The 21976-nt window shown below is 36.5% G+C and overlaps 1 protein-coding gene across 1 annotated transcript in view; it reads right to left on the bottom strand.

Moving 5' to 3' along the window:
- Mis18bp1 (MIS18 binding protein 1) overlaps positions 1–21976 on the bottom strand; it is a 56133-nt gene that overhangs the window by 12105 nt on the left and 22052 nt on the right. Inside the window, exons 7-10 of the mRNA XM_052185766.1 lie at positions 21003–21145; positions 17267–17373; positions 5161–5257; positions 2101–2890 (exon numbers count right to left, since the gene is read on the bottom strand). Of these exons, the coding sequence (XP_052041726.1) occupies positions 2101–2890; positions 5161–5257; positions 17267–17373; positions 21003–21145 (1137 nt within the window). The remainder of the gene's footprint in view (positions 1–2100; positions 2891–5160; positions 5258–17266; positions 17374–21002; positions 21146–21976) is intronic.

The following is a 21976-nucleotide window of genomic DNA, read 5'->3' as shown; positions in this document are numbered from 1 at the left end:
TGTCTGAAGGTCCATTTCCTGATTGTTTTTAGCCTTAAGTCTAGCTTAGGTGAGGCTATAAAACGGAGAAAAAAAAAACCATGGACATTCGCTCCAGGTTTGGTGATATGTAACATCCCAGACTTTTAAAATTGAAAAAGGAAGGAGAGAGGGAGGGAGAGAGAAGGAGAGAGGAAGGGGCTTTGTATGCTGGTCTGTAATCCAAGCATTGGGAAACTCAGATCAATAGTTGAAGAACAGTAGTCAGCTTTATCTTGTTCCAGGATACCCAAGTCTACACAGAGAAACCCTATCTCAAGCAAGCAAATAAATAAATAAATTTTGGGGAAAAAATTAAATATAAAATAAGATTAAAATGTTGTATTATAAGGAAATGCTGAGAAATATAGTTAGAAAAGGTAAAACTTTGAGCATGGTCTGCCTTTGACCTACTTAAAGCAGAAGAATATAAAATATGAAGCTATATTAAATGCAAAGAAAATTTCTGATAGTTCAGAATCTCAGTTACATCCTGCCCCCATCCCCACCCTGTTTCCCTTCAAGACAGAGTTTCTCTGGGTAACAGACCTGGCTATCCTGGGACTCACTTTGTAAACCAGGCTGGCCTCGAACTCAGAGATCCACCTGTCTCTGCTTTCCAATTGCCAGGGCTAAAGGTGTGTGCTGCTACTGCTCAGGTCTCAGTGACATTTTCAAGCCTAACCTGAGGATATTTGAGCTAGATTACCCAGATGGAAAGTACAAATGACAAACACAAATCTAATTCTACAATTCAGACATTAAATATAGGTGAGGTCTGAGATGTAGGAATAGTAAGAAAATAGGCTGCATATAGATGGTCCTATGGAATAGATATTTAGCAACTAATAGGATTTTTTTCTTAACCAATAATGGCAGAGTTTTAAATATAGTTGATGGAAAAACTTCATCTTCAGAAATAAAATATTACCATCTGGCTCTCCCCACTCACATGTAGCAGATGTATAGGTTCTAAACAACTGGAAGGGAGGCTATCCCACAGCTGCTGCCTGGATGTGGGATCTGTCCTACTAGCTGGGCTGCCTTGTCTGGCCTCTTTGGGAAAGAAAGCATCCTGAGCCTGGGGGGCAAGGAGACCCAAGGTGTCCTCACCAGCTCAGAAGAAAAGGGGAGGGGAAAAGGGTTGTGGGAGGTGGTGACCTGAAGGGGGGCAGTGAGCAGGATGTACAGTGAAACAAGAAAGCAGACAAAAATAAGGATTTGAGGAAGTAAAAAATAATTATTTGTCTGAAAAAAATAATCAAAAAAGGGATCATGTAGGGAACTGAAAATATCAGTGAAGGTTGTACAGTGTCACAAAAATGTCTCAGAAAGAATTTTAAAAAAGACTTGAAATGTATGCCAAAGCTATGCACTTTTAAGGACACACAGTAAATAGAACACTACATGCAGCATGCTCCTTTGTGAGCCTCTCCTTGATCAGTTACATCTTCCTTTCTTTTGACTACGTCACTTCCATCAGCTACCCCTCTACCCTAGCATCAGTCCTCTGACAAAATAGCAACCAAATTATCTTCCCTTGTTTCCACACTCACATGGATTTCTAGTCCTCATTTTTGCCAATGTTCTTGATTTGTCTACATATGTTGTCAATATCTCTTTAATGTTCCTAATTAAGCTTCATAAGTCAATTATGATCTGGTTTCCATACTACCACACTACTGAAACTCTTAGTAATAAGTCTCTATAGTCAAATTCAATTCCTTTTAATAAAATCTCTTTATGTGTATGAATGTTTTGCCTGCACCTATATCTGTGCAGGGGTCTGAAAGGCATAAAATCAGCTGGAACTGGACTTATAGATTACAAATCATTATGTGAGTGCTGGGAATCAATCTCAGGCCCTGTGGAAGTTGCCAATGAGTGCTCTTAACTGCTGAGCCATCTCTCCAGCCAAACTCAACTTCAGTTCCTAAGAATATGATTTATCACCAGTTACAAGCAGAATAATTACTCACATCTTCTGAAAAGCTTGCTAACATCACTAACTTATCTTTAAGTCAGGCCCTTTCTGTTGTGTTGTAACTATTTTACAGATATCCCAGAGACATAACTACTTACCGATGAAGCTTCTGTAACTCTTGCTCACTCCATTCTCCATCATCAGTTACACCAGGTAGATGGTCTAACTGTTGCCTGTTAGCTGTATCAGATTCCTTAGCTTCAATTAGAAAATCCATGCAAACACCAGATTTGTAATGTGATTCTTTAGCAACAGATCTAGGTCTCTTTGGTGTGATATAAGAATCACTCTCACCTTTAGAGTATGAAATAAGGAGGATATCTTTTGTGATGTTTGTTCTCTCCCGATTCAGCCTTTCTTTTGTAGTTCTTGCTCTGGTTTTACTTTTAATTTCTACTTCATTCTCTTCACTTGATGAAGATTGGCTATACTGTGATACACCTATTTGATTTTCAGTTTTCTGCAGTTTCGAGGGCAGCTTGTTCTTTTTCTTAAAATCATTGGTGAGCATTTGTTTACTTTGCAGACAACGGATCTGATTATGTTTGACAGTGATTATGTCACATTCATTGTAGTCCTCCTTGGTATTGTCTTTACAATCCACTCTATGTTCAAAGGTCTCTAAGGACTTACTGGTAGGACTTGGAGTTCTATGTATCTCTGAATCACTTTCTTCTTGATGCTTTGTTTTGAAAAAATCTGTTACTCCTTTAATACGGAGATGGTGCTCCATACATCTTTGCTTTATTGACCTTGTGGTTCTAAGCGGTGTTACTAAAACATGAACTTTCTTCTGACCGACAGGCAGGTATCTTCTTTCGTTTTGGGAGGTAGACTGTTCCAGTGAGTTCAAGGAATCAATGGGTACATTTAATATTTCAGTTCTCTCTTTATTTTATTGGAAATCAGAAACAAAATCTCATAAGTATTGGAGAAAATACTCTTACAAAATAAGACAGTTTTTCAGGACAGGTTATACAAAGCACTGGTCTATTTAGATTATGGTCACTTCAAATGTAAGCATGTCCTTACGTATACAATCCTGCCAATGACTCTGCAGGTGGCTGGCATACATGTACCTTTTCTATGTGGCCTGAAATACAGTTTCAGTCTTTCACTGACCTCAGATTAGCACTATATTCTATGGGTATTAGACCTCGTATTTTTCAAACTGCTTGGGCCTGAAGTTTCATTGTTTACCCTCCCTTAAAAATTGTCCTTTCCTTATTGGCAAAACCCTCAATTGCTTGCTCACAACTTATTCTTCATCCCACTGTGTCTCTAAACTCTCCCATTCTCCCATAAGTTCCCACAATACTTTTTAAAATGCCATTTTGGTAACCTATATTTTAGCTGTATACCAGTCTTAATCTTTTGGTTAGACTAAGAAAATCTTAATTTTCATAAACTTTTTTTTTCTGATGTTAGTGAAGACACTCAAGAACTAGTAGATATTAAACAAATGTTTTAAAAATTAAGTTGTGCGAGTTAAGGATGTAATTAGGAAAATGTGAACTCGATCCATACAGCTCTACTTTCATCCTCAATGTAGCCAAAGCAGCACATCTTTGAAATCTTTCCCAATCTCCAAGAATTATCATGGGAAATAATTAAAGCTACAGAACTTGATCACCTTATACATAGGTAAAGAAAGCAAATGAGATCAGCATCTGATCTAAAAAAAAAAAAAAAAAAGGAGAATCCAGAGGCAAATCTACCTGAAATTCTAACTATATTAACTCCTATTTAACTGGGCGGTGGTGGCGCACGCCTTTAATCCCAGCACTTGGGAGGCAGAGGCAGGTGGATTTCTGCGTTCGAGGCCAGCCTGGTTTACAGAGTGAGTTCCAGGACAGCCAGGGCTACACAGGGAAACCCTGTCTTGAAAAAAACCAAAAAAAAAAACCCCAAAAAACTCCTATTTATTATTGAAGTTGATTGAACCATAATGGTCACCATAGGCTCACATGTTTGAATCTTTGGTCCCAAGTTAGTGGAACTGTTTGAGAAGGATTAGGAGGTTAACTGTATTGTAGGAAGTGTGTCACTGAGGAGCAGGCTTTGAGGTTTCAAAAACCCATGCCATTACCAGTTAGCTCTCTGTCTCACACTTTCAGGTCACATGGGAACTATCCACTATTGCTCCAGCACCATCCCTACCTACTGTCATGTTAGCCACAGATTGTAAGAAAGCCCCAGGTACATGCTTCCTACAATAAGTTGCCTTCATCATGGTGTTTCTTCACTGCAATAGAGTAGTAACTAAGACACATTTATGAATTGCAAATGGCCACACCATAAGGATTAAATACTGCAATTATGTACACATAACATGCTATAAAAGATAAACCAAAAATTGAAACGCTAACAGTTAATAATGATAGGAAAACTTCGAAATTATAATTTGTCAATAAGTTATTTCATTAGTACAACTATTCTAAAGAAAAAAAGCCCCAAAATATATCTCCACAGTATTTTTCATGGAAATCATACATTTATAAAAATTTTCTTGTAATTCCTTACATAAATTAAATCAAGCATTCAGTTAGACATTTTAAAAAATTTGATGATTCTCATTTTGAAAAAAATATTTCTAATGAGAAAATTTTTTGTCATTTCACTTTATTTAATAATATTAATTCAGCCTCCTTTAGGTACTTTAAATCAGAGAATTTCCAATATTCCTTCCACCTTTATGAATTTTGATGATTGTTCTCATTTTTACTTTTCAGTTTTAGTAAAAAATACCACTAGGCCCACTGATTTATCATGACATGAAATCTTGAACTTGTTAGTATTTAGACAAAAAGCACTTTAAATTTTAGTACACAAGACTTTAATTACTCTGAAACTCAATACTCATCAAACCTTAATTATGGCATTTATTTCATAAAAGGAAATATTCATGAGCACATATGAAATAATATAAAACTTCGTGAAACAAAGTTACTTATGAATCACATTAAAGCCAAACCTAGAAATAATATACTTAAAATAACAAGTTATTTCATTAAATAATCATTCTATGTATAAATAACTACTTTAAATCATAAACATATTTTCCATTGTAAATCTAGAAACTTAAAAAGCTTATTATATTAAAAAACTATTGTGAGCAGTTATTATCCTAGTCATTACATAACCACTAAAGATACTACCTTGCTTCTGATTTTGAATTTTCTTTTCATTGATCTCTTCGCAATTTTCAAAGCTTTCTGAAGGAATTTTTCTGCAATTTTTCTTTCCAATTAATTCCTTCAAAACAAACAATATACTTTTAACAACTACAATCTAGACATTACCTTGGGCAATTACATAGCATTAATCAAGTATAAAAAAATTCAAAGTACTTACTACTCTACGAATTTCATTAATGGAGCATTCAGAAAATCCTGTTGGAACTGTAACTTTACAAATACTACATAAGGCTGCATGATCCTACAAGTCATTTATTATTTGCAGTTTTACTTTTTTTTTTTTTTTTTTGGTTTATAGAGACAGGGTTTCTCTCTGTCCTGGAACTCACTCTGTAGACCAGGCTGGCCTCAAAGTCAGAAATCTACCTGCCTCTGCCTCCCAAGTGCTGGGATTAAAGGTGTGTGCCACCACACCCGGCTTGCAGTTTTACTTTTTAAAGAATATTTAGTTTTTAAAATATGTGTAATCTATGTATCTGAGTATATGCTATGTATCTAAGAGTGTACAACGGAGGCCAGAACAGGATGTCAGATCCTCTGAAAATGGAGTTAGACAACTGTGAGCTAACTAATGTAGGTTCTGGAAACTGAACTATGGTCTTCTAGAAAGACAAGCACTCTTAATCACTAAGCCATCTTTCTAGCCCATATTTGTAGTTTTTCAAGTGCCTTTATATACTTTAAGGCTTTACTCTATATAGCTTTACCTTACTTTTTTTATTGTTGCCTGTATATTTTCATTCATTTACTTACAGTTGCAAACATAATTAAAACTCTCTATGGGCTGGAGAGACAGCTACAAGCACAGATGGCTCAGCAAGAAAAGATCCTCAGAACTCACATAATGGACAATGAAACTGACTTGTGTAAGTTGATTTTTGCCTGCTACATGTTTCAGGTAACACTCATATGCTCTCCCCACTGAATGAATGAATGAATGAATGAATGAATGAATAGAAATTTTAAAACAAAAAAGCAATAAACCTATGAGATTTAAAGTTAAATTTAACAGATTTTTTTTTTCCAAAATGCAATTAAAAGGCTCTCAAAAGAAAAAGACTTACACAAAAATGTTCCTACTGTCTACGGATGTGTACTATGGCTATTTGACTACAGGAAGCTTTAACAGCTCATCTAGATATTTAAAAGGCATAAAAATTATTAAAATTTTATCCTATGGACATTTATGCAAATTATATACCTTAACATTTTAGGAGTACTGTACATCTCGCATATACAGCAAATATTCAGAAAACAAAATACTAAGCAAAAACAATGGAAGTGCATTCTCATCCCTATATTTTTTGTTCCTTATCATTTATTAGACACATGACCCCTATAACAAACATCTATTTAACTTCAACAGCACTTTCAACAATTCTAAATTACACTCATCAGAAAGAACTTGTATCCTTTGATGCAGTCCTGAAACTTTTCAGGTACCTTATTACATTCCTAAACATCAGTACATTATCCATCTGACTACTCCACCTGAATAGTGCGGTGGATTAAATATGCTTGACCCATGGGAAGTGTCACTATTAGGAGGTGTGGCACTGTTGGATAAAGTGTGTCCTGTGGGGTTGGGCTTTGAGGTCTCAATGTTCATTCAGAGAGCTTCTTTCTGGCTGGCTACAGAAGACAGTATTCTCCTGGCTGCCTTGGATCAAGACGTGAAACTCTTGGCTCCTCTATCACCAAATCTACCTGCACAATATCATGCTTCCTACCATGATTATAATGGATTGAACCTCTAAAACTGTAAGCCAGCTCCAATTAAATGTTTTCATTTATAGTAGTTGCCTTGGTCATGATGTCATTTTACAGTAATAAATGCCTAAGGCAGAAGTTGGTACCAGGAGTTGGGTATTGCTGTGATAGGCCTAGCCATGTTTTTGTTTGAGAAATGTGGATTTTTGAAACATTGGATTCTGAAAGCAGTGCAATGCTTTCAGTGGGGATTAATGGGTCATATTAGTAGGAACACACAAGACAGTGGCATTATAGATTTAGTCTAGTGCAGCTTATGTTAATCTGGCCCCCAAATTGCACAAGATTCTGCACATAAGAAACTGAAGAATGAGAGAGGAGCTGCCATGTTGGGGAACATGTAGAGACACCATGCCTGAAAGGTGTGGATCAGAGAGCATAGTCAGCATGGGGTGATCATGGCCGAGAGGGCTGCATGTCTGGGTCTAGGGCAGCAAAGACAGAATACAGATTTTACCAAGTAATAACTTGAAAATATCAGAGGGGGGTAGGTTAGCCACATGGAGATCAAGAAGTGGCCCAGCCATTGAGCTGTTTTAGGAATATCAAAATATAAAGGCCTCTCTAATATAAAATATTAGTGTGCCTCTCTCATTTGGGAATATAAAGCAAGAAAGAGCCACCACCACAAGGATCAATCAGGTAGTGTTAATTGGGTTCTGTTACACAGTGGTGCTAAAGAGTGATTTGAACTCTCAATGGTCTCCTGTCTCAAGAGACTTTAGAGGATAACAAGTTTAGAAATGTTGCCTAGAGATCGATCTTGTGATATTTTGGTGAAGAGTGAGGCTGCTTTTTACCCCTGTCTGAGACTAAGGTTAAGAAATTTAGATTTAATTGCATTGACAAAGGAAGTCTCAAAAAGGCCTAGTTTAGACTCTGTCCTATAGTTCACTCTTATGAGGAGTGTTTTGATCAAGCTTAGAAAGGAAAACTCAAAATGTAAAGGGTCATCAGGAAGTAGAGTGGAACTAAATTCTATTTTCAAGGATATTTAATGGAAGTAAGGGAAGTGGTAACCTCAGGGCAAAAATCTCACCCAGTTAATAAGCTTATTGTTCATTTGTTGGGTGTCAAAAAAGGAATAGTTATATCATGTTAGGTGTGACTATAATTATGTTATTATCTTCATTTGAACATAAGGAGATATGATTGTGTCAAACTGACAAAAGATGGATTACTTTGGCTAAGAAATGTTCAGGCATGATCATACATCCATTTAATTCCAAGAGCCAGAAGCAAGCAGATCTTTGAGTTCAAGACCAGCCTGGTACAGATGAAGTTTCAGGTAAAGAAAAACTTTTTGAGACTTCCTTGTCAATGCAATTAAATCTAAATTTCCTTACCTTAGCCTCAGTCTCTTCAGACAGGGGTAAAAAGCAGCTACACTCTTCACCAAAATATCACAAGATATTTACTCCAGAACTCAGGAGACAGAGCTATGCAGTTTTGAGCAGCTCGGGCTATATGGCTCTGGCTTTAGAGTCAAGAATAAAAGGGGTTACTGGGACAATTGATACTGGTTAGCTAGAGCTAAGAAACTAACTGTGATTAAGAAGAAGGGAGCATTACTGAGCTGACATCTTATGGCTGACATCTTTTTCTAAGAGCAAAATGCCACAGATAGACATTGTGTTGGCAGCCAGACTGGTAATAAAATAATCTCCCAAGACTGGAAAGATAAGACAAGAACAATATTAGAACCTAGACCATAGTAACAATGGCTTTCAGAGGCAGGGGAAATAGCACAGAAAACAGAACCAGAGTTATCAGCATTTCTAAAGACCACTATGCTGGCAAAGGTCAATATGCTGAGATAGAGACACAAGACAGATACGACAAAGAAATCTTGGCATTATATTGCATGGCATCCTTAAATGCCTGGGACAAAATTAAAGAAACAGGGAAAAGACTTTGAACTATTATTCAAGTCATACAAGGTACAAAAGAAACATTCACTGACTTTTTTACAAAGACTGACTTCAGCTATAGACTGGAAAACATTGGATCCACGAATTAAGAAGGCACTGATTAAATATTTAGTTTTTTAAAATGCCAATGCTGAATGCAAAATGATGATCCAACATTTAAGGGCACGATCAGCATCTACTGATGGATTAGAAATATAGTTATTATGTCTCATTTACCTGAGATGACCTTGGTGGGAGAAGATAGCCCTAAAGATTTTTCAGAAAACCTAAACTCACAAATGTCTTCACTGTGGTGAGCAAAGTAATTTCAAAAGAAATTACAAAGAAAACCGAACTAATTTAAAAAAAAAAGAGCCAATGCCTTCTAGTATATGCAAAAGATGTGGCAACATTGTCCAGGGGGCCCTCTCACAGGCCACAATACCAAACAGCACAAACAGAACAATTAAATGAGGTTAGAGCACCTCTTACCAGTGAAAAAAATCACAGAAGGGGCCAATAAATGAATATTTTCATAAATTTCAATAGATGATCAGAGGCCAAAAGTAATTTATAAGTAATATTTAAATTAAAGGAACAGTAGACAATGGAGCTAATATAACTATAATCTCTCCAAAAGCTTGGTCCCCAAATTTGCTTCTTCAAAACATAGATATCAGCGGTGGTGGCGCACGCCTGTAATCCCAGCACTCTGGGAGGCAGAGGCAGGCAGATTTCTGAGTTCGAGGACAGCCAGGGCTATACAGAGAAACCCTGTCTCGGAAAAACAAGAACAAAAACAAAACATAGATATCCAATTTTAAGAGGTTGGAACTTTATATCAGATGGAACATATATCAGATGGCTTAAATGTATAAGCTCAGAAGGCCAAATAGGAAAATTAAGGCCTTATGTGGCTGATATAGCCATAAACTTAAGGGGAAAAGATCTGTTTCAGCAATGAAAAACACAGATTAGCTTCACAACAACTTCAGGAACAAACCATAAATGTTCTTTATGGATGATGTTCCTGATAAAATTAAAAAATGTAATCAAAGACAATTACAGACATTACAGGCTGTCCATTAAGACAATGCAACATAGGCTGACTCTTCAACTTTAGTTGGGGGAGCCACTGCTGATAAAAAACCAACAGCCTAACACTAAGGTGGGTAACTGACCAACCTCTTTAGACTGAGCAAAAATCTATGACAAAGGACTTGAACAGCCAGTTAGTCTAAGAGCAGTTGGAATTCTCCTATATTTGTCATTAAAAAGAAATCTGGCAAGTAGAGGATGTTGACAATCTGGGAGCAATTAATAAAATTATTCAGCCAATGGGTTCTTTACAACCTTAGATCTGATTAGCTTCCTTGTTACCTATGGAAAGGTCATAATAACTGACTTAAAAGATGGCTCTTTCACAATTAGTTTATAAGAACAAGATAAAGATTTGCTTTCACAATGACCACAATTAGCAAAAGTCAAAAAAAAAAAAGTTCACCAATGCCAAACAAAAGGTACAAAACAAAAACAAAAACAAAACTCACAGATCTTGCCACAAGGAATGTTGAAGGATTCTACCTTATGCCTAATATTTTACACAACCATTGGAAATAATTTGTAAACAATTTTCTCAAGCCATAATTTACCATTACGTGAATGATATTTTGCTGGATGATTAAAGTGGACATACCTTACAAAGGATAGTTACTAAAACAAAGAAAATTTTGCCTTATTGGGAATTACAAATTTGTGTTGGAAAAAACTACAAAGAGGAGATTCTATTAATTATCTAGGATATAAGAAAAGTCTACAGGAAACCTAACCACATAAGGTATAAATCAGGAGAGACCAATTAAGAACTCTTTTTTTTTTAAAGATTTATTTATTTATTTTATGTATGTGAGTACACGGTCCTGTCTTCAGACACCTGGAAGTGGGCTTCAATTCCTATTACAGATGGTTGTGAGCCACCATGTGGTTGCTAGGAATTGAACTCAGGACCTCTGGAAGAGCAGTCAGGATTCTTAACCTTTGAGCCATCTCTCCAGCCCCCAATTAACAACTCTTAATGATTTTCAAAAATTGCTGGGAGATATTAACTGGCTATTGGCTAAAGTTGGTTTGATTATTCAACAGCTAAGTATTTTATTTCAAACCTTACAAGGTGATAAAAGAATTAAACAGTTCAAGATGATTTTGAGCTGAAACCAAAAAAGAATTTGCTTTGGTAGAAAAGAAAGTACAAAATGTCCATTTTGATCATATTGATCCAAAAGTGACCTATATTTTCTCCCACAAAAATTCTTATCCCACATGGCCTTCTTCTCACTATCCCATAGGAAATCTTATGTTGAGGGAAGATTATATCTTACAATAGATATTTGTAGCATACTATCAGAGTAAAAAATTAAAAATCCATATAGACGAAGTCTCTGAATTAATCCTAAAAGGAAAAAAATTAGACTTTGTCAATTAGCTGGAATAGATCCAGCTAAGATTGTGGTTTTTAAGAATGATGAGACTGGCTGGGCAGTGGTGGCGCATGCTTTTAATCTCAGCACTCGGGAGGCAGAGGCAGAGGCAGGCAGATTTCTGAGTTCGAGGCCAGCCTGGTCTACAGAGTAAGTTCCAGGACAGCCAGGGCTACACAGAGAAACCCTGTCTCAAAAAACCAAAAAAAAAAAAAAAAAAAAAAAAAAAAAAAAAAAAAAAAAAAAGAATGATTCATTATCAACAAGAAATGATCATCAACAAACAGCTTGCAATAATTTGGGGGGGGGGAGAAATTAAGAACAAATATACAAAAAAGTAGGACTTTAGTTTATAAAAAGAACTAATTGGATTCTCCCTTATAAAACAAAAGGGACACCAAGTTCTGAAGTTATTACATTTTATATTGATGCAAGTAATTTGGGAAGCAAGGATGTAAGTCAGAAAATATGAGTAAGGTAGTTGACAGTCCTTATGATTCAATTAAAAAAATAGAATTATATGCAATTCTTATGATTATATTATTAGATTTTCAAGAATCTCACAATATAATAACTGACTCTCAATACACTGAAATAGTTGTTTTGCATATAGAAACTGCTGAACTTATTCAGAATGATTCCAAATTAACTTCACTGCTTATTCAACAAAAAGTGATGAGAAATAGAAATCATCCATTGTATAAAACACATGATCAGATCCCATATTGGTCTGCCAGGCCCTCTGGCACAAGTTAATGATCAAACTGATCAGCTATTAATAGGAAATGTGCTAGATGTTTCATAATATCATTTCAGAAACACCATGTTAAAAGCGAAGGATTAAAGAGTTTTCAATTACTTGGCAACAAGTCAAGGAATACAACCAAACTATATTACCTGTTCAAAGTAATCCTAAAGGTACCCAAAGAAATGAAATTTGGCAAATAAATGTGTTCATTTTACAGAGTTTGGTAAAAATGATGTACATGCACCATACTATAGACATATTTGGGATCAAAATGGGCAACTGCTTTAACTCCCAAAAAAGGCTAATTCTGTAATTACACATTCATTAGAAGTTATGGCCATTATTGGAATACCTGTACAAATTAAGACAATGCTCCAGCATATGTCTCTAGTAAAATGAAGCAATTTTTACTTATTATAATATAAAGCATATTACAAGTATACCACTCAATTCTACAGGACAAACAATTGTAGAGAAATCTAATCATACTTTAAAAGACAAAACAAACAAACAAACAGAAAGGGATAACAAAGACCCCTTCCCAGAGATAAACTATATAGTGCTTTATTAAATTTAAAATTTTTTAATGCTAACAAACAAAAACTACAGCTGCTGAGAGACACTGAATTAAAGATGTTCTAAACTCAGAATGGAAAACAGGAAATACATTACATTGTGGGAGAGGTTTTATATGTTTCCACAAGAAAAGAGGTAAACTATGGATTCCGCTCAAATTGATAAAATTCAGATGTGACAGAGAGAGACCCTTTGAAGATCTTGACTACAGACAGGAAGAAGAAAAATCAAAAAAGACCAAACAGGTAATGCATATGCTGATCCCTCTATATGGGAACAGCTCTGAAACTGGCATAAATAGGTATATTAACTACAAAGTCTTCAGGACTTAGCATATTATTCTTTTGAATGGCATAGATGAAAATTTATTTTACGCTTCAGTTATTTATAAGTTAGCTTATACGTTACTTACAACAAAGTTAACTTGCAAGTTACATTCTCAGTAACTTATAAAAAGATAGATATCTTTCACCTGCTCAAAGAGCAAAGAATCTTTAACTAATCTGTGTACCTTGTACACTCTATACATATGTTAATGTAGAACTGTATATTACTTGTGGGAACATTCACAGAAAACAACCAGAAAAGCTGCCCTGAGAAGCTTCACTTTAGGAGGTACTAAAACACTGAAACATATTGTTCTAGCATCCTGCCTGATCCTACCTCTGACTGCTTCAATGCTGTTTCCTCATAAGAATTGCTTCCAAGACAATTTCAAAACAGCTAGCTCAATTTGTCCAGCTTTAGAGACTAACACAGTCAGGACTTCACTTAAGCCTGAACTTGCAGAGACTGGACAACAAATGCTAAAGCTAACTTTCTTAAGACTAACAATTTTCCTAATCCTCTCACTCCCTCCCCAAAAATAGTTTGTCTCAAATCATCAGGAAGCAATTTTAAGAAAGCAACATCTCATTCCCTTAAGGCAGGATAGGTAGGTTATAGTTGTTTTATTGGGTGATGGATGCTTGTCATTATAAAGGGGGTTGATTACAAGGCATTAAATGGTCTTGATGAGCAAGAAAAGAGGTATAGGAGGCTAGACTCAGGGATCTCTCATTTTCTTTTCTCTATCCTTATTATTCATTCTCATGTAGGGGAAGAGGGGTTGAAAAGAAAAAGGGCCAATATAAGAATATTATAGGAATAAAAGGGAAAAGGGATTATTAAATCTACTCTTAAATCAAAAATAAAAAAATTATAGCAAATAATCTTACACTGGTATAGATCTTTTTATATTGATACACATTAAAGTTATATTTTTGTTCCATTGTTATATATCTTTGTACATTGATGCAAAAAAAATGTTTTTTTGGTATGTGAGTACACTGCAGCTGTCTTCAGACACATCAGAAGAGGGCATTGGATCTCATCAAAGATGGCTATGAGCCACCACATGGTTGCTGGGAATTGAATGAACTCAGGACCTCTGAACGAGCAGTCAGTGTCCTTAGCCACTGAGCCATCTCTCCAGCCCCCTAGATGATTATTAATAATGTTAAGTTCTAGTTCCCTTTAAAGCTGCTAATACAAACTGTTTAGGATAATTAAGAAATTCAATAGTCAACCGGGTGGTGGTGGCGCACGCCTTTAATCCCAGCACTCTGGGAGGCAGAGGCAGGCGGATTTCTGAGTTCAAGGCCAATCTGGTCTCGAAAAACAAAAACAAAACAAACAAACAAACAAAAAAGAAATAATTCAATAGTCAGACAATCAAACTCATAGTCACATTAGACACTAGTCTAGTTTATCACAAAATTGTTTCCAAATTGAACTGATAGCAAACAGTTAGAAACAAAGTTTGCCTATTCAGATACACTATGGATAGATGGTCTCTTAAAAAACAAACAAGCAAACAAACCCAGAGACTTACAGAATATGCAATTTAAGGATCTTTTATTATTTTAAAAAAATTTTGATTATGAGATATGTCACCTCCTGACAGTACCCCAAATCTACTTCAAAAAAATGTGATGAGCATCAGAAAACCTCCTATGGAGTTCATTTCAAATGTGGCAAGCTGCCACTGGGCAAATGCCCCTTCTTAAATAGACAAAATGCTGTCCCAAATAGACAAACATGAATGCAGGGAAGTCAACTGCCAAGCTTTGCAAGCATATGGTAGGCTAGACCTTCATAATTCCTGTTCCACAGAAAAGTCTTCTGTCAGATATTCTAGGCCAGAAGGCTAAAGATGGATGTTTCAGCATTTTAGAGACAATTCTGGAGGATTATCCAGGCAACCAACTCCTCTGTCATTTCTATAATTTTGGAACCTGCTTGCTCTGCACTTAATATATACTCAGGTTTTATTCCTTCTCATGTCTCTGATAGGGTTGAAGACTAGATACTTACACTCTCACAATTAAACTTAAATTTATGAGGATTTTAAAAAGATGTTTTATGTTGGTAATGCAAGTTATGATTAAAAAAAGGATTTAGGTACAGAACTCTGAACTCACCAAGATAAGATTATCCAATGTTGCCAAATACAGATAGATGGACTGGACTTTATAAATTAAACTGTTACCTAATTTTTTTCATAATTGTTTCATATTTGTTCTTTGGTATGTCATTATAAGACAAAGAGCTGGGCGCTGGTAGCGTATACCTGTAATCCCAGCACTCTGGGAGGCAAAGGCAGATGGATTTCTGACTTCAAGGCCAGTCTGGTCTACAGAGTGAGTTCCAGGACAGCCAGGGCTATACAGAGAAACCCTGTCTTGAAAACACCAAATCCAAAAAACCACCCCCCCCCCCCAAAATAGAGCCTTTTTAGGTAGACAAAAAGGGGAAAATGTTGGGGGTTGCTCTGTTGCTATGTATTCAAATGCTTAATTCTGAACCCCAAGATCTGGGTGCCCCTGACAAGCATATTCTCACACACAACAAATGATGTTATGTAAACCTTATTTTCTGACTCGTTAAATAAAAGTGGCTGACTGGCTAAATAAATGGGAAGAATAGAGGTAGACAAGAGTTTGAGTTATCACGCTAAGCTGGGGTTCACTTGTAAGGGATCATGAGGAAAGAAGAGGAAGGACAAAGAATACAGGAGAATAGTTCTCTACTAGATGTAGTGGACCAGAAGAACACGGCTGGGTGATATGTCCAATGAGGACACACTGATGGAGCAGAAATAACCTACAGGTGAGACTCAAACAGCAAGGATTTGGAGAGCTCCAACTGAGAATTAACTAGTCAAGCATGTAGAAAAACAGATTAAGCGTAATGTGCCCAGTTATTGTGCTAAAGCTGTTTAAACAAATCCTTAGGACTTTATCTTGATTACTGGTGGGTGTGGAGGCAGGGGCTGGCTGAATCATATTAAAAACTTTGGAGTTAATTCATAACATTTAATGTAACACGTTAAGAATCACTCAGGTGGAACTGGTTTTGAAGGCGTGAAAAGGTTATGGAAATCAGGTAAGTTTTGGCACTAGGAGAGAACGGGAAAGGCCATTGCTGAAAGTGTTATCTCAGTTGCAGTGGAAGGCCCAGGACTGAAGGAGTCATGCAAAGAAGTTGAGGACTGGTACCATGAAGAGAGCCTGTGGTGAAGCCTAGTTGCCATGAAGAATCAGTGACCTGGAAACGCTGGTACCACAGAATGACCATCAAGAACATCAGCAGCAGTGGAGTAGAGTCAACCAGAACCTTGAGTGCTACAGAGAGGAGAGCTGGAGGAGCGACCCAAGCCCTTGGAGGAGCCCAGAAGATCATGTGTTCCAGAAGACACTGGAACAGGAAACTGTAAGTCGAACACCTTGGAGACCCCAAGATGTTAGAGATGCCAAAGCCATGGAATACCTGCTGAGGAAAGCTGATAATAGGGAGTGGAACGAGCCCAAGAGAAAGAATTGTGTTGCAATCAACAAAACTGCCTGGAGATGGATCTCAGACATGGAGATGCAGTGATAAGAGTTTGCCCAACTGATTTTTCGTCTAGCTATGGTCCAGTATTTCCTCACTATGATGTTTTGGAATGTGAGTATATATCCTGTGATGTTGGAAGAAGGTGATATGCTTTCTGATTTTGATTTTATAGAGGGTTACAGTTAAGAGGTTGCATGAATCTCAGAAGAGACTTTGAACTTTAGACTTTTAAACATTACTGAGACTTTTGAATTTGGCTTAAATGTATTTTGCATTATGCTATGACTAGGTATAAACCCCCTTCACCCCCCACAGGCTCATGTGTTTGAACAAGCCTACGGAGGCCAGAAAATGGAATGTGGTAGTTTGGATATGCTTGGCCCATGGGAGATGGCACTATTAGGAGGTATGGCCTTGTTGGAGGAAGTGTTGTCACTATGGGCGTGACTTTTGAGGGCTCTATTCTCAAGTTCTACCTAGTGTGAAACAGATTCCTGATTTGGCTGCCTGAACAAGACAGTATCCTTCTTGGAGTCTTGGTTTCTCCATCATAAAGTCTGCCTAAACGATTCCATGCTTTCTACCATGATAATGGACTAAACCTCTGATACTGTAAGCTAGACACACTTAAATGTTTTTACTTATGAGTTGTCATGGTCATAGTGTCTCTTCACAGTAATGAAAACCCTAAGACAAATAGTATAACTTACTTGGTTACGTAGGAGCCTTAACTGTGGCTTATTTCGACAACTGTTATTATATCTGATGTTTATTCCTGCAGCTCCTGGCAACCCACTGTTCTCATTTTTCTTCATTTCTGTGAATTCAAAGATGGAACATTAAATAATTACATAAAAGATAAGGGGTTTTTCAAAGTATGATGGCCCATGCCTGTATTCTCAACATCCTGGACACTAAAGAAGATAAGATGCTCGTGGATCGGCAGGATTAATATAGTTAAAATGGCAATCTTGCCAAAAGCAATCTACAGATTTGATGCAATCCCCATCAAAATTCCAACTCAGTTCTTCACAGAGTTAGAAAAAGCAATTCTCAAATTTATCTGGAATAACAAAAACCCAGGATAGCTAAAACTATTCTCAACAGTAAAAGAACTTCTGGGGGAATCAGTATCCCAGACCTCAAGCAATACAACAGAGCAATAGTGTTAAAAACTGCATGGTATTGGCACAGTGACAAGCAAGTGGACAAATGGAATAGAATTGAAGACCCAGAAATGAATCCACACACCTATGGTCACTTGATCTTCAACAAAGAAGCAGAAAACATCCAGTGGAAAAAAGATAGTCTTTTCAACTGGAGGTGAGCATGCAGAAGAATGTGAATTGATCCATTCTCATCTCCTTGTACTAAACTCAACTCCAAACGGATCAAGGACCTCCACATAAAACCAGTCACACTGAAACTAATAGAAAAGAAACTGGGGAAAACCCTTGAGGACATGGGCACAGGGGGAAAGTTCCTGAATAGCTCTAAGATCAAGAATTAAGAAATGGGACCCCGGGGAACCAAATAACCCTATTAAAAAATGGGGTACAGATCTAAGCAAAGAATTTTCACCTGAAGAAATTCGGATGGCCGAGAAGCACCTTAAGAAGTGCTCAACATCATTAGTCATTAGGGAAATGCAAATCAAAACAACCCTGAGATTTCACCTCACACCAGTCTGAATGGCTAAGGTTAAAAACTCAGAAGACAGCAGGTGTTGGCGAGGATGTGGAGAAAGAGGAACACTCCTCCACTGCTGGTGGGGTTGTAAGATGGTAGAACCATTTGGAAATCAGTCTGGCAGTTCCTCAGAAAACTGGACAAGACACTTCCGGAGGAACCTGCTATACCGCTCCTGGACATATACCTAAGATTCCCCAGCATGCAATAAAGACACATGAGCCACTATGTTCATAGCAGCCTTATTTATAATAGCCAGAAGCTGGAAAGAACCCAGATGTCCCTCAATGGAGGAATGGATACAGAAAATGTGGTATATTTACAAAATGGAATACTACTCAGCAATTAAAAACAATGAATTCACGAAATTTTTAGGCAAATGGTTGGATCTGGAAAATATCATCCTAAGTGAGAGAACCCAATCACAAAAGAATACATATGGAATGCAATCTCTGATAAGTGGATATTAATTAGCCCAGAAGCTCTGAATACCCAAGGCACAATTAGCATAACAAATGACTCCCATGAAGAAGTATGGAAAGGGTCCTGATCCTGGAAAGGCTTGATCTAGCATTGGAGGGGAATATAAGGACAGAGAAAAAGGAGAGAGGTGATTGGAGAATGGGTGGAGAGAAGAAGGTTTATGGGACATATGGGGAGGGGGAACTGGGAAAGGGGAAATCTAAATTCATACTATTTTCAACAAAATCATGTTTTACATGATTTTGTGGAGAACTTTCGCTTTTTTTCCCATAGGACCACTGTGGTTAATAGGCACCCACACTCACATACATTATACACGCATAAACACTAATTTAAAAATTGGTTTAAAAAATTCATAGAAAGTATAAGGACTTTGAATTGTTACTATTGCTTTTTGAGATTGGGTTTTATTCAATAGACCAGGCTGACCTTAAAATCCAAACTTTAATTCCTGCTTCATTCTCCTAAGTGCTAGGACTACAAGTATGTGCCAGAATACTTAGCCTTAAAGGTATTTTATTACTCTTTTAAAGGAACTGTAAGACATAATATGGATGGCCCTAATCCTGGAGATTACTGTATAGTATAGGAAGCTGATAGTCTAATAAATTCTTCCTAATATGCTTATATCATAGCAGAGATAGTTTTAAACTGCAGTACTATGATATAATGGTTATAACACTAAATATGAAAAATTATGTTAGATAATTAAAACACAATCATGTTATTTTAAAGAATCATGGGTTGGCATTTTATAAGGTTATTTGTATAACCTTACTGATTAATGTTAGGCATAGTTAAAGGTTGTTTTTTCCTTTAACTTTTATTTGTATTTATGTATGTATGTGTGTGTGTGTGTGTGTGTATTTGTGCACATGTAATGCCTTCAGAGGCCAAAAAATGGTGGTGCTGGAGACTCAGGCATCTGTGAGCTGCTTAATAAGGGTGCTAGGAACTGAACAAAAGCAGGTTCTCAGCAGTTGCAGTCCATGCTCTTAGCCACTGAGCCATCTTTCTAGCAGGGGTTTTTGTTATTTTCTCATAGAAAGTATAATAATATACTTATGATGACAAAAATAATCACTAAAGCATCACTGATCAAAATTTGTGATAATGTAATGCCTAGAACTTCAAAAAATAATTAATATCTAAAAGTATAAAACAAAAGATATATAGTGTATCACCTTAGAAAAAGGATACAATTATAATATGGTATGTACCCTTAAACAGCACTTACTAAAGGGAGATGCCAAGCCTTATCCATCCCTAAATTTCTAGCATGAAGTAAGGTTCATAAACAATGCTTTAAAATAGTTTGGGTTGCATACCAAACTTTTAAATCTTTTAAATCTGTATTCCATCCTACTTGCCACATGTTTTCTACAACATTTCCAATAATCATAGTTACAAGTCAGATCACCTTTCTAAAAAAGCAACCCAGGATTATTTTTCATTTAGGAATAAAAAAGGCAGTAGGGTAGAGGTAATAACAAGTAATAATAGCCCTAGGATTCTAGAAGATTCAAAATATTCTAGAAATGATTATAAGCAACTGGCCAAAATTAAGAAAAATTGATGACTCTTGTAAAAAAGAAGGATTGAGAAAGAACTAAAGCTCTGGTAAGTGAAATTTCTGCAATCATTTACACTTTTAAATTATTGCTTTCTTTGATCGAAAAGATATATATAAATTTCAAGGAGAAAGGGATTTTAAATGACATAACACTATTAGAGAGAGATGTAGTATATTTACATCTAACATGGTGCTACAGCTTTAACAAAAACACTGTGCAATTCTCAGAAATTTTACAAATTTGCACACATCTTAGCTACAAGTCAAGGTAAAATTCCAAGAAATGTACACAAAGGATTTCAGTAACCTTTATCATCTTCATACATTAATTGTGAAAGTGTGGTAGCGTGAGATGTAGATTATGTTAAAAAAAGCTGACATAGAACAGTCCTACTAACCTTTATAGCACTTGCCACTCAAGTATATATGCAAGGTCCTCCATAAAAGCAAATATAGATACTTGTGTCTACTACAAGGTTGCTGATAGTCTAAATATGATCTTTCATTAATATATTTATCAGGGGTTTGGGATCGTGACTAAAGATTTACTCCATGAAATAAGAATGATGGGCAGCAGCCTGCAATGCAGTCACCTTAGAATAAAAAAGAAGGAAATTTAAGGTCCTAGATAGTCCGAGAGCACCATACATCACAGACTATAAACAGTGTTAAGTTTATGTGAGACTACCAAACAAACATACCTAAGCTGTCATCAATAAGGTCATAAGTGATCCTGGCCTTCTGGAGGACATCTGTTTGTTTATCTTCTGCATCATTTTTTATTGATTTCTGTTTATCTTGGAATCTTGCAGTTTTCTGTCCAGTCTTGTTCTTTTCTCCAGCCCTAAAACAATTGTGTTATTGTTTTCTCCAACATTGGTTCTCAAGAAAGAAAGAAGAAGGATAGAAAGAAAGAAAGAAAGAAAGAAAGAAAGAAAGAAAGAAAGAAAGAAAGAAAGAAAGAAGGATAGAAAGAAAGAAAGAAAGAAAGAAAGAAAGAAAGAAAGAAAGAAAGAAAGAAAAGAGGGAAGGAAGGAGGGAGGGAGGGGGAAAGGGAGGGAGGGAGGGAAGGAAGGAAGGAAGGAAGAAAGAAAGGAAGAAAGGAAGGAAGGAAGAAAGAAAGAAAGGAAGGAAGAAAAGCAAAGGAAAGGAAAGAGCAAAGGAAAGGAAAGGAAAGGAAAGGAAAGGAAAGGAAAGGAAAGGAAAGGAAAGGAAAGAGCAAAGGAAAGGAAAGGAAAGGAAAGAGCAAAGGAAAGGAAAGGAAAGGAAAGGAAAGGAAAGGAAAGGAAAGGAAAGGAAAGGAAAGAGGAAAGGAAAGGAAAGAGCAAAGGAAAGGAAAGAGGAAAGGAAAGGAAAGGAAAGGAAAGAGGAAAGGAAAGGAAAGAGGAAAGGAAAGGAAAGAGGAAAGGAAAGGAAAGGAAAGGAAAGGAAAGGAAAGGAAAGAGGAAAGAGGAAAGAGGAAAGAGGAGAGGAGAGGAGAGGAGAGGAGAGGAGAGGAGAGGAAAGGAAAGGAAATCTCAACCACAAAGAGGATAATCATAGAGTTCAAGGCCAACTGGGCTACATAGATTAACCTGTTACAGGAGATCCTTCTCAAAACAAATACTTTTTAAAAACAAACCAACAAAACTATGTAATCTGATTTAGAAAACCCTAAGACAAAGAACTTCCAGAA

This window comes from Apodemus sylvaticus, chromosome 6 (assembly GCF_947179515.1).
Source record: "Apodemus sylvaticus chromosome 6, mApoSyl1.1, whole genome shotgun sequence".
In the NCBI taxonomy this organism is placed as follows: domain Eukaryota; kingdom Metazoa; phylum Chordata; class Mammalia; order Rodentia; family Muridae; genus Apodemus; species Apodemus sylvaticus.
Note: the sequence above shows the minus strand (reverse complement) of the source record. Positions and strands in the feature narration are given on the sequence as shown.